Here is a 13,307-nt window from a genome sequence, read left to right as displayed (position 1 = left end):
AGTGAGATTATTACTTTATTGCATTTAAAGCAATGAAGAACGTAGCTCAACAAACATTCATTTAATGACAAAAGTTTTGCTTTTTTTATATTATAAAGTAAAAAGTGTAGTAATGGCCAAACAGACTGTTATAAACTTTAAAAACTGCATATATACATTGTGCTTCATGGTGAAGTTTTTTGAAAACTAAACCGTATGAAGCTGTTACAACATGAATTGTTGTTTGAGGTTGATCTATAAAGATTACCTTACAAATCCATTCCACGGGTACTTACAACACATGATGGTAAGATTTGTACACCTGGTTCTGCACTAGATTATCTAGTGAGAGGAGACAAGAAAAAAAAACAGAAAAGAAAAACAAAAACAAAAAAAAACAAAAAAAAAAAAACACTGACATTTGGCACATGAAGATCCTGACATGGAAAAGTCACAACAGTTCAGATGCCAGGCTTCCAATGTCTCTTACATGTGTCAGTGCAATGACTTGCTGCCTCATTTTTGTTTCTTTTTTGTTGCAGTTATATTAGACTTCTGTTTGAAAGTCACCTTCCTGTACATCTAAAGGCAAATTCAGACATTTCTCCCACTCAGGGGGTCTAAGTTCTAAAGAATCTTTTGCTTCTGAATCTAATACATTTATAGTTGTATAATGTTGGTATTCACTTGTGTTTTTGAAATTGTCCCATGGATTCTTGTTTAATGATGGGTTTTCCTGAAAAGAGGAGAGAAAAAAATAAAAATAAAATTAAGATGGATTCCAAGGGCATATTGTATTTATTTCTCTGATAAAAAATGAAGACTACAGTAGATCACTACCAGAACTTCCCCAACCATACCAATGTTTTTAGTATGGTCCAGGCATATGAGCTCTGTGTTGAATACACTCATGTTGAGTTCTATTCCATTATAGAACATTATACTTAACAGGTTCATATTAAAGTATTTAAACGTGTTGACAGTTTAAAGTAAAAGCTGTTCAAATTAAAATTAAACAAATACAGTAGTATTTATTGTATACTACCTATATATTAACTGATAGGTCCTGCTAATGCTGATTAACTTATTGATATTTTCTTCTAATGATTACTGACTGATAGGTACTTCCTGCCAATGAACATTGACTAATAGGTACTTCCTGTCAATGCTGATTGCTACTTCCTACTACACTTTGGCTAACAGGTAAAATGCTGTTGGTGCGGAGTCATGTGTCTGTCTGCGAATAAAAGATCTATCTAGCCTCTCCAGCTTCTTGTGTCTCATCAGTCTCCCTGGTTCAGATGCTTTTCCATGCATCTTGTTCACTAAAGCTCCCACATCTCTTCATTTTAGTGAATAACATTGGAATTGGTTAAACTAGTGAAACTGGTGAGGTTCAAGTAGTTAAAAAGTCTTCTTACCCACAATAATTGCCCTAGATTACAAATGGAGAGCAAAAATATTAGCACTATTTAGTGATAAAACTGCTCAAATTATGTCAATAGCGATCACATTCTTGCGCTCATATTACAAGTTGAAAGTAAAATGTTATTGCTGAATCAAAACTGTAATATGAATGATGTTTAGCGTAGCAGTTATATGCATACAAAGTTTAGGGCGGGCTAAAGAGGTGTCCGCCGCGCTAAACATTCTCTGGGAATTCTTTTTTATCATAGTCTTGTAATACCTAATTATGGACCCTGTGCTATCAATAGTGCTCTACTTCTAATCTAAGCCTATGGGCTCCATTTACCAAAGTGCAATAGCTGCTTCGGAGCCCCAGCATTTAAGGTTTGTGTGAGTGGTCTTAAGACGGCTATCTCTTAGCAACCTAAAGAAGGACGGAATTCAATCATCCTGATCAGATCTGATCAGGATGATTGACAGCCCCCTCTTGTGCTTGATTCTCTTTAAAACAGTGTACTTTTTTTTAACTTAATTATCTGGATTTTCTTACTTTCCCACTAAGTCATAAAAAAAAAAACATTCTTGAAGATGGGTTATTTCTTGCATTTTTTTCCCCCCAGAAAAATATATTTTACATAACTGTATTGTAATTCTTAAAATTATGAAAACATCTTTAAAATAAAAGTAATGTAATACAATATATTAATCCCTTAACGACTGAGGACGTGTCAAGCACGTCCTACAAAAAATGGTCGTTAACGGGGTGATCGCTCCAATGCAGAGAGGGCCACTTTGTCATGGTGCCAATTGTTGGTGGCGTGGAAGGGATAGGAGGGAGGGGGATGGGCGGCCCATCGCTGGAGGGGGTGGGAGGAGGGTAGTAGGGGGTGTGAGAGGGGCAGGAGTGGGGGATGGCGGGAGCGGGTGGGACTGCTACACTATGGAAAAAAAATTGGTAGCTAGTGAGTTGGGAAGAAGGGAGAGGGGATAATAGTTGGGAAAGCAATCAGGGAGGTGGAGGGTGGTAGGGTATTGAGGGGGGGCAGCTACACTATAAAAAAATGTTTTGTTTTTTTTTTAAATTAGCCTAATTTGCAGCAAACTGGGTACTGGCATACAGCTGCCAGTACCTAAGATGGTGGCAAATAGGTAGAGGGGGAGATGGTTAGAGAGCTGTTTGGGGGAGATCAGGGAGGTTGGGGGTAAGGGGGGATCCTACACTGCAGAAAATATATATATATCAAAAAAGTTATTTAAAAAAAAAGGCTTTTATTTATTTTAGTACTGGCAGACTTTCTGCGAGTACATAAGATGGGGTGACCATTGTGGGGTGGGGGACGGAAGAGAACTGTTTGAGAGGGATTAGGGTAATCTATACAGTAAAGCTAAAATTAACCCTACAAGCAGCATAATTAACCCCTTCACTGCTGGGCATAATACAAGTGTGGTGCGCAGCTGCCTTCTAATTACCAAAAAGCAATGCCAAAGCCATATATATCTGCTATTTCTGAACAAAGGAGATTCCAGAAAAGCATTTACAACCATGTGTGCCATAATTGCACAAGCTGTTTGTTTTGATCACATTTGGCGGTGAAATGGTGACATGCAATATACCAAAATGGGCCTAGATCAATACTTTGGGTTGTCTGCTAAAAAAAATATATAGTTTTGATAGGTAAATATACAAAAAGGCTCTATTTCTGTTTAAATTGAGTGAAAGTTAAAATGCTAAAAATACTCTGGTCTTTTGGGGAAGACTTAGTCTGAAATTCCCGGTCCTTTGAGGGGTTAAGGGGGTAAACATTGGTTATTTCTAAACTCAGGACAAAATTTAAAAAATATTTAGCATGGGTGTTTTTTGGTGGTTTTAAATGTGTAACAGATTTTGGGGGTCAAAGTTAGAAAAAAAAAACATTTTACAGTTTTTTCATCATATTTTATAAAAAAAAATTTTTTTAGTAAATTATATGCTATGATGAAAATAATGGTAAGTTTATAAAGTCCATTTAATGGCGAGAAAAATCTGTATATAATATGAGTGGGTACAGTAAATAAGTAAGAGGAAAATTACAGCTAAACACAAACACTGCAGAAATGTAAAAAGAGCCCTGGTCCTTAACGGTAAGAAAATTGAAAAATGGTCTGGTCATTAAGGGGTTAATAGTATGTTCTTGATAATGCAAATCTATTTTAAATAAGTTAAGTTAATAAAACAGTCCTTTAGCTAAAGTAAATTGTGGAAATTATAACACTAGAGCTCTTAAATACAAAGAACATACATTTGCCAATGTTTTTTTCTTACAGTTAAAAAAAGTGTTTAACTTACAGAGAAATAGCAGTAAAAAGTAAAGGTTTTATTTCAGAGAAAAAAATCAGTTATATAAGACAAATTCATGTAATGTCTATCATTCCATTTCCCTGAAGTAATTTAAATAATAGTATATAATCATTTTCTGTTTCAGACATTTCGGTAGATTGTTTTACATGAAAGCTGTGATCATCATAATATAACTGTTGCCTTCATTTAAATGTGCAACAATAACTACTGTCATCTACAATATTTGAGGTCTCAAAAACAATTAAAAAACAAGAGTTAATTTGTGTTTTATATTACATTCAATTATTAATTTAAATAAAAATGTTTCTTTAGAACATGCTTAAAAAGTGTTGTCTATCAAACCGAAGTAACACTTATAGGGAAATAACTATTTCAGATCCTAAACCTCAGTAAAAAATGTATTAAACATTGTAATTAAGTTGTACCATATTATACGGCATGGAATGCACCAGTTTTTGCTTAATTGGTTTGGAATTTCATTGTCTCTTAACATCCAGGAGAAGACTTGCATTAATTTCTCAGGAATATACAGCTTGCGTATTTTTGCAAATAAGAAACATGATTTATGACTGAAGCAATCACAAAAGATACAGTAAAGCTGCCAAGGGCTTAATTTAACCTATCTAGCATCTTTGATTGGATATAACCCATATGAGAAATAAGAGTTGAGATGCCAAAAGATTGATTTTAAATGTAACTGAAAACTCAGAGGGATTTAAATGAATGTTTAATACTAAAATGAACCTAGCAGAGTAATATACTGCTTCTCATATCTTTAACCCCTTAATGACCGAGGACGTGCAGGGTACGTCCTCAAAAAAAAGGCAGTTAATGCCTGAGGACGTACCCTGCACGTCCTCGGTGTGGAAAGCAGCTGGAAGCGATCCTGCTCGCTTCCAGCTGCTTTCCGGTTATTGCAGTGATGCCTCGATATGGAGGCATCCTGCAATAACTTTACATGGCCATCCGATGCAGAGAGAGCCACTCTGTGGCCCTCCCTGCACCGGACATCGATGGCCGGTATCGTTGGTGGGTGGGAGCCGACTTGGGAGGCGGGTGGGCGGCCATCGGTGTATCTTCTGCCATCAAGGGGGGCGGGATCGGAGGCGGGGCCATTAGGGGGCGCGCGCGGGAGCGCGCACGTGCACGGAGGTTGGCGGGTGGGCGCGTGCACGGGGCGGGAGCGGGTGGGAACCGCTACACTACGGAAAATATTGCTAGGAAAAAGGGCCCAATCTTGTTTGTGCAAAAGCACAAAAATAGATCGTGGAGGTGTGGGGGGAAGCTACACTACAGAAAATTGTAATAAAAATAAAAAAAAACCATATTTTCTTCTAAACTGGGTACTGGCAGACAGCTGCCAGTACCCAAGATGGCGCATATTAAGTTAGATTGGGAGGGTTATAGAGCTGTTTGGGGGGGTTCAGTGAGGTTGGGGGCTAAGGGGGGGATAGTACACAGCAGCATATGTAAATATGCTTTTTAAAAACACAAAAAAACAACAAATATAGCTTTTATTTTAGTACTGGCAGACTTTCTGCCAGTACTTAAGATGGCGGGGACAATTGTGGGGTGGGGGAGGGAAGAGAGCTGTTTGGGAGGGATCAGGGGGTCTGATGTTTCAGGTGGGAGGCTGAGCTCTACACTAAATGTGATATTAACCCTGCAAGCTCCCTACAAGCTACCTAATTAACCCCTTCACTGCTCGCCATAATACACGTGTGATGCGCAGCGGCATTTAGCGGCCTTCTAAATACCAAAAAGCAACGCCAAAGCCATATATGTCTGCTATTTCTGAACAAAGGGGATCCCAGAGAAGCATTTACAACCATTTGTGCCATAATTGCACAAGCTGTTTGTAAATGATTTCAGTGAGAAACCTAAAATTGTGAAAAATTTAACGTTTTTTTTAATTTGATCGCATTTGGCGGTGAAATGGTGGCATGAAATATACCAAAATGGGCCTAGATCAATACTTGGGGTTGTCTACTACACTACACTAAAGCTAAAATTACCCCAAAAAGCTCCCTACATGCTCCCTAATTAACCCCTTCACTGCTGGGCATAATACACGTGTGGTGCGCAGTGGCATTTAGTGGCATTCTAATTACCAAAAAGCAACACCAAAGCCATATAAGTCTGCTATTTCTGAACAAAGGGGATCCCAGAGAAGAATTTACAACCATTTGTGCCATAATTGCATAAGCTGTTTGTAAATAATTTCAGTGAGAATCCTAAAGTTTGTGAAAAAATTTGTGAAAAAGTGAACAATTTTTTTTATTTGATCGCATTTGGCGGTGAAATGGTGGCATGAAATATACCAAAATTGGCCTAGATCAATACTTTGGGATGTCTACTAAAAAAAAATATATACATGTCAATGGATATTCAGAGATTCCTGAAAGATATTAGTGTTCTAATGTAACTAGCGCTAATTTTGAAAAAAAAATGGTTTGGAAATAGCAAAGTGCTACTTGTATTTATGGCCCTATAACTTGCAAAAAAAAGCAAAGAACATGTAAACATTGGGTATTTCTAAACTCAGGACAAAATTTAGAAACTATTTAGCATGGGTGTTTTTTGGTGGTTGTAGATGTGTAACAGATTTTGGGGGTCAAAGTTAGAAAAAGTGTATTTTTTTTCAATTTTTCCTCATATTTTCTAATTTTTTTTATAGTAAATTATAAGATATGATGAAAATAATGGTATCTTTAGAAAGTCCATTTAATGGCGAGAAAAACGGTATATAATATGTGTGGGTACAGTAAATGAGTAAGAGGAGAATTACAGCTAAACACAAACACCGCAAAAATGTAAAAATAGCCTTGGTCCCAAACGGACAGAAAATGGAAAAGTGCTGCGGTCATTAAGGGGTTAAATTAGTGTACACTATAATTTACATTTAAGTATCACTTGTTTTTGTTTATGGCAACAGATCTTGCTATGATATAATGGGTTATAAATTTGGATAGAATATTTATTAGAGATGTTGCATTATAATGACATCTTGCAATTATATATGGAGAAATCACAATTAAAGATAACGTTATTTTAATGGTAAATAATTACTTGCTGGTGATAATTACAGCATTTATGAAGACTATATTTAGTAAAGAATTACATGCATAAAGCAATTTAATCGGCTTAGATGCCTCTCATCCTTACTTAGTATTTTGCATGTTTATACATTACAAATGGAGGGCAATCATTTTAGCACTTTTGCGTGTTAACACTGCTCAAGTGCAATCAACAGCTCCTCTTTTATTGTGCTCATATTTTAAGTCCAAAATAAAAAAAAATATTGATTTAGAAACAGTTTAGGGAACCCTAACATCTACATGTTGGATAGCACTGGTGTTCTAAATCCCTCACCTAATAGACTTCTTTTGGGGTGTACAGTAAAATTCATGTTGGAGATCCCTTGAGCGCTAAGCCAAAGGAATAATAAGTTCAGGGTGTGCTAAGCCAACTACTGAAAGTAGTAATGCTCTTCATTTTGTCCTGTGCTATCCTGTTAATAATAATAATGGTTTACTTCAGCTCTTTAAAAAGCTCTACATTTCACAGTAGTACTTTAGACTGCGCTTGAGTGCCACACTTAACTCACTACTTGTAATATGAGTGCAATGAGCGAGTTAATAGAGCTCACTGCACTAGCCATTGAAAGTATAGGATGCATTAAAAAGGTTTCAGATGTTTTAAGATGCTTTGGCTAAAAACTTTTAATCATTCATCTGTTATACAAGATGTGCATTATTCTTTGCACGAGATTTCTCAAAAGATAATGCCTTCTGCACTATTGATTGTGTTCCACTTGTAATCTAGCCCTAGGCCCTTAATAAGATAGTCTTTGTCTCCAAAGTTATATTAATTCTTGGTACTAATTAATACTTCTACAAACACTGTGAACTATTTAGTTACAAAAGAAAGCACTGCCATAAAAATGAAATACATGTTGTACTCTACTTTAGCTTTTAAATACCTTTGCAGAGATAGCTGATTTTTTGAGAAATTGTTGATCTTTTGTTGTAATTATAATTACCTTTCAGTCAATAAATTTGATGGGAGCCTTTTTAGTTGCTAATGAGCTTATTTAGAATTTGTGACAAGATGAAAACAGGAAATGGGATGTTAGTAAATTTCCCATCCAAAGAAAATCAAGGACTGACTTCATGATTTCATGAATTAATTGTCTTTGTTTCTGAATGGCTAATACAGTCAAATATTATTATTAATAAAAATGACTATAGTCTCCTCCTTCTTTTCAGTTTGCAAACACGATTATTACGGCATTTAGTCTTTTTATTTTATATTATTATAGGACATTTGGGGAATATTTTGTGAAGTCTTGCACATGCTCAGTAGTGACTCAAAAAGTGTAAATATAAAAAGACTGCACATTTGTTAATGGAAGTAAATAGAAAAGTTGTTTAAAATTGTGTGTTCTATCTAAATTATGAAAGTTAAAATTGACTTCTACCCCTTTAAAATATTGTATTTAGTTTTTAATTAATTGTAAGCTAACATTCCATTTTCGTATAGTGCTGCAAAACAAATAATATATGCAACACCAAAGTATATAAATATTTTTTAATTTCCTAAAATGGGTGTGGGTGGCATGGGAAAATTTGGTATTTTTTCTTGCATTGTGATTGATAATCTGAATCCAGCTATCATATTGGCATCAATGAGTATAAAGGGGTTACTTTTGAATGTTTTTACTACAATTTTCTTCCAACTTCAAAATGAATTTGAGTTTGGAAGCTCCACATTTATGACAAAAGGTTTTAATAGAGGTTGTTACCTTAAAATGAAAGAAGCTATTATGTATTTATGACTGATTGTGAAAAATGGTATTATAAACTTGGCTAAAACCTAAATAAAAGTGGTAAGTAACAAAATGCTGCTATAGTGCATATTTAATGCTTGAATATAGCCAAGATATGAGTTAATAAAGTTTCTACATTTAATTGAAAACCCAAAACTTAAAGGGACACTGAACCCAAATTTTTTCTTTCGTGATTCAGATAGAGCATGCAATTTTAAGCAACTTTCTAATTTACTTCTGTTATCAATTTTTCTTCATTCTCTTCCTATCTTTATTTGAAAAAGAAGGCATCTAAGTTTTTTGGGGGTTTCAGAACTCTAGACAGCACTTTTTTATTGGTGGATGAATTTATCCACCAATCAGCAAGGACAACCTAGGTTGTTCACCAAAAATGGGCCGGCATCTAAACTTACATTCTTGCATTTCAAATAAAGATACCAAGAGAATGAAGAAAATTTGATAATAGGAGTAGATTAGAAAGTTGCTTAAAATGTCATGCTCTATCTGAATCTCGAAAGAAAAAAATTTGGTTCAGTGTCCCTTTAAATAATGTCAATAAAAATTATTTTATGGCTTTAGTTTAAATTTATATTTTATTAATATTGGGCTATATGCAATACAATACATGACAAAAAAATCAACAGTATACAGGAGAGAAGCTTGTTTCATTTAAAGAGATATGTTAGATCTCAATATAATTCTGTAGAAATAGATGTGCTCTTTCAATTCACACAGATATCTCAGAAGTTTTATAAGTGCTTTGTTCAATACCACTAAAGTGCAAAGTACCACAATTGTTATCATTAAGAGTATAACATAAATATGTTAATTTTTACAGTCTTGCTTAAAGGACCAGTCAACACATTAGATTTGCATAATCAACAAATGCAAGATAACAAGACAATGCAATAGCACTTAGTCTGAACTTCAAATGAGTAGTAGATTTTTTTTATAATAAATTTCAAAGTTATGTATATTTCCACTCCCCTTGTACTCTGTGATAGCAATCAGCCAATCACAAATGCATATACGTATAGTCTCTGAATTCTTGCACATGCTCAGTAGGATCTGGTGACTCAAAAAGTGTAAATATAAAAGACTGTGCACATTTTTTTAAATAGAAGTAAATTGGAAAGTTGTTTAAAATTACATGCTGTATCTGAATCATGAAAATTTAATTTAACCTCAGTGTCCCTTTAAGGCAACAAAATCATACTCACCAAACTTCCAGTATTTGGTATATCCCGAAATCTATCAAGAGTTTGAAATTTCTGATTTAATTCCTGAAATAGCTCCATGTGTCTCTTTCTAGTATGCATGACCTTCTGTGAAATAAATATCAATTATTATTTTATTATTTGTTATATTTATAACTATACATGAACTTAAATAACAAAAAATGCACAGATTAATATAACAATTGTTAATAATAATAATTTACAACCATACACCAGATATTGAAATTTCTATAACAAATATTAAGAATAAAATGAATTTTATTATTATATTTATAAAAACTCTTTAGAATATTCAAAATAAATACAATGGTGGTCAATTACCTGCAAATTATAACTATTCTAAAGAAAAATATAATTAAAAAATGTTTCTAAAAATCTACATTTTTGAAAATTGCAGTAAATTGTCGATGAAAAAGCTCTTCTGCTATTTATTGCCATTTTAAATCTGGTCATATGTATGTAAATTACAGATTTATTGAATAACTAAGAATACATATTTCCCTATCCTTACTTAAATAAGAAAGAAAAAAATGTAACATCATTAGCTAAGGGCATTATATCATAAATAAAAGACATTAAACAATTTCCTTTTTAAAATACCTTAACAATAGGTTGGAACAAAAGAAACCAGAAACATCTTGTCAAATAATCTACAGTTTCAATGCTCTGTATTTTGTAACTTTGTACAGAATTTCCACATAACAATGATTCTGTAATATCAAAGAATTATCATTTTTACAAGGCTGACAGTCATTTACAATACACAAAGGATTGAACTTTAGCTGCTTAACGTGTATATTATCTACTGTCATTGTATGAATGATAATATTGAAGCTGTTTTATATGCCTCATTAATATGATTGCCACTATGAAGAACACATCCTACAAATCAATGGCTCTAGCTGTAAATGAAGACACAAAGCTATTCTGATGCATGACCGTAATAAAAAAACTATTTAAAAAAAAAACTGTACAGGTTCATAATAACAACATCAATAGGTGACACTAAAGGGATATTCCAGCCAAAATTGAAAACCACATGGGTGCATTTCTGTATTGAACATAAGCAATTTTGTAATATACATGTGTTAGCAAAAATGCTTCTAATAAAAGCTATAGCTGTTTCAAAAGTGTATTTAAGTATGCTCCATGCACCAGCATTTTAAACACAACACTTGTTTGTATAGCCTATGGTGCTTGTACCATCTGGTAATGACTCAATTTGTTAATTGTTGACATGATACAAGCCCCACTGATGATCTGAGCAGCTATATTATTTAACATGTGGGTGCAATGAAAATATCTAGCTATGTTTCACATGCACATGCAGAGGAAAATGTTAACACTAAAACAGTGATAACTCTTACTAGAAGCATTTTTGCCAATACATGTATATTGAAAATATGTTTCTATTCAAAGATGCAATAAATCTATGTGCATTTATATTTTGACTGGAATGTCCCTTTAATGTTTACTAAAAAAAAAAAATGTTTTAGAAAATAAAGATAAATCTTTTTAGTATTGGTCCAATTGAGTAACATATATTGTGCCCTTGTATAATAATAACTAGTATTTATATAGCCCCTTTCTCCCAGTGGGACTCAAAGGGCTTTTTCAGCACTCGCTCTCGGAATTAACCAAATCGGCAGTTGTTATTACCCAATTTAATGGAACTCATTATATTGACCTCGGAAAGATGAAGGGCTGAGTCGGCCCTGCCGGGATTTGAACCTGTGACCTTGGATCTTTTAAACAGGCTTTTTTGTAGTGAGGGTATTTACCAACTGAGCTACCTCACCAGCTTGTAATAGCATTATACCACAGCTCATACTAAGTATTACATGGTAGAGAATTGTATATTCAGAAAAAAATGATAATTTACATACAAAATAAAATATAACAGCTTTTGGGTGAATGTTTCCAATTTCTCAACCTTCAGATGTTTATAAGACATTTCAAGGACAGAGTTACTAACAAAGTAATATTTTACTACCCAATCTGGATGCAGTTAATTAGTGGAAATAGTTCAAACCTTTAAAATGAGGGCAACAAAATTCATTTATATGTGCTCTGTGCTCATACTTCATGAATAGACCAGATTTAAATATTTACTTTTCAACCTGTTAAGTAGCTCAGTTGTGGTGGTGGTTGACTAAGTTTTGCTCAGCTAGGTAAACACTTTAAATCTGTCTTATTATGGGTAATTGAGGACTAGTGCTGAGAAAAATTGGTCTACAGGACCCTAGTGTTCCATTTTGTCAGATTAAGCGTTCTATAACATTTTTTTTTTATAGCTTTACTACATTTCCTAGAATGAAATATATATGAAAGGTTTGGGAAGGCATCAGATTTAATTATGTAGTATTAGATGTCAGTTTTGGGTGAAGATTTTGTGTTTCTGAAAAAAGTTAGGGCTTTGCTTTATGACTGCAAATGGTGCTGGGCTGACATGTTCTGATAATACCTTTTAAGGTTGATATGGTCCTCGTAATCTTAATGTGCATAATGGTAGGATTCAAACTTTTGTATAATATAATTCAATAAGGTGAAGAGTTAAGCATTTTCAAAAAATAAAAATGATACAATTTAGGGTCATTATTTGAACCTAAGCATTAAAGGGACACTGAACCCAATTTTTTTCTTTCATGATTCAGATAGAGCATGCAATTTTAAGCAACTTTCTAATTTACTTCTATTATCAATTTTAATTTGTTCTCTTGCTATCTTTATTTGAAAAAGAAGGCATCTCAGCTAAGGAGCCAGCAAATGTTTGCTTCATGACCATGGACAGCACTTGTTTATTGGTGCTGACCAATCAGCAAGGACAACCCAGGTTGTTCACCAAAAATGGGCCGGCATCTAAACTTACATTCTTGCTTTTCAAATAAACATACCAAGAGAATGAAGAATATTTGATAATAGGAGTAAATTAGAAAGTTGCTTAAAAATGCATGCTCTATGTGAATCACGAAAGAAAATTTTTGAGTACAGTGTCCCTTTATGGTTTCTTTTTTAACAGAAGATTAGTTAATATAGGGAAATATAATGCATGATAACAGCATACTAAAGAGAACACTTAAAATGTATCATTAGCATTTATAATATAGTCCTTGTCATTTTTGGGGATCATATAGTCACTGAATCTGCATTTTTTCTTTTATTACATTTTTTTGAGTAACCCTTTCAAATAATCTAAAATGTATTTTTATTTTAATTATAATAAAGACACGGTTATCTGTTTAATGAGGGGCAAATAATTTGTGTAATTGTATAGTAATATTTATTGTTATTTAAAGGGACATACTACTTCATAATTTTTATTGATATATCATTTTAATGAGTTGCTAAAGGGAATATGACTAAAATAAAGAGTAATGTAAAAACTAACCCTCACTGATTCAGAAAGAGCATGACATTTTAAACAAATTTAAGTTTACATTTATTAATTAATTTGCTTTGTTATCTTAGTATCATTTGTTGAAAAGCATACTTAGGTAGACTCAAGAGCAGCAATACA

At 33.6% G+C, this 13,307-nt stretch overlaps 1 protein-coding gene across 1 annotated transcript in view; it reads right to left on the bottom strand.

The window, feature by feature from the left end:
- Positions 1–306: 306 nt before the first annotated feature.
- Positions 307–13,307, bottom strand: part of ADGRB3 (adhesion G protein-coupled receptor B3) — a 1,326,607-nt gene continuing 1,313,606 nt past the window's right edge. The window contains exons 30-31 of the mRNA XM_053710414.1: positions 9,773–9,877; positions 307–715 (exon numbers count right to left, since the gene is read on the bottom strand). Of these exons, the coding sequence (XP_053566389.1) occupies positions 527–715; positions 9,773–9,877 (294 nt within the window). The 3' untranslated portion in view covers positions 307–526. The remainder of the gene's footprint in view (positions 716–9,772; positions 9,878–13,307) is intronic.

The sequence above is a fragment of the Bombina bombina genome, chromosome 4 (genome assembly GCF_027579735.1).
Source record: "Bombina bombina isolate aBomBom1 chromosome 4, aBomBom1.pri, whole genome shotgun sequence".
In the NCBI taxonomy this organism is placed as follows: domain Eukaryota; kingdom Metazoa; phylum Chordata; class Amphibia; order Anura; family Bombinatoridae; genus Bombina; species Bombina bombina.
This window is presented reverse-complemented; position numbering and strand designations above follow the sequence as displayed.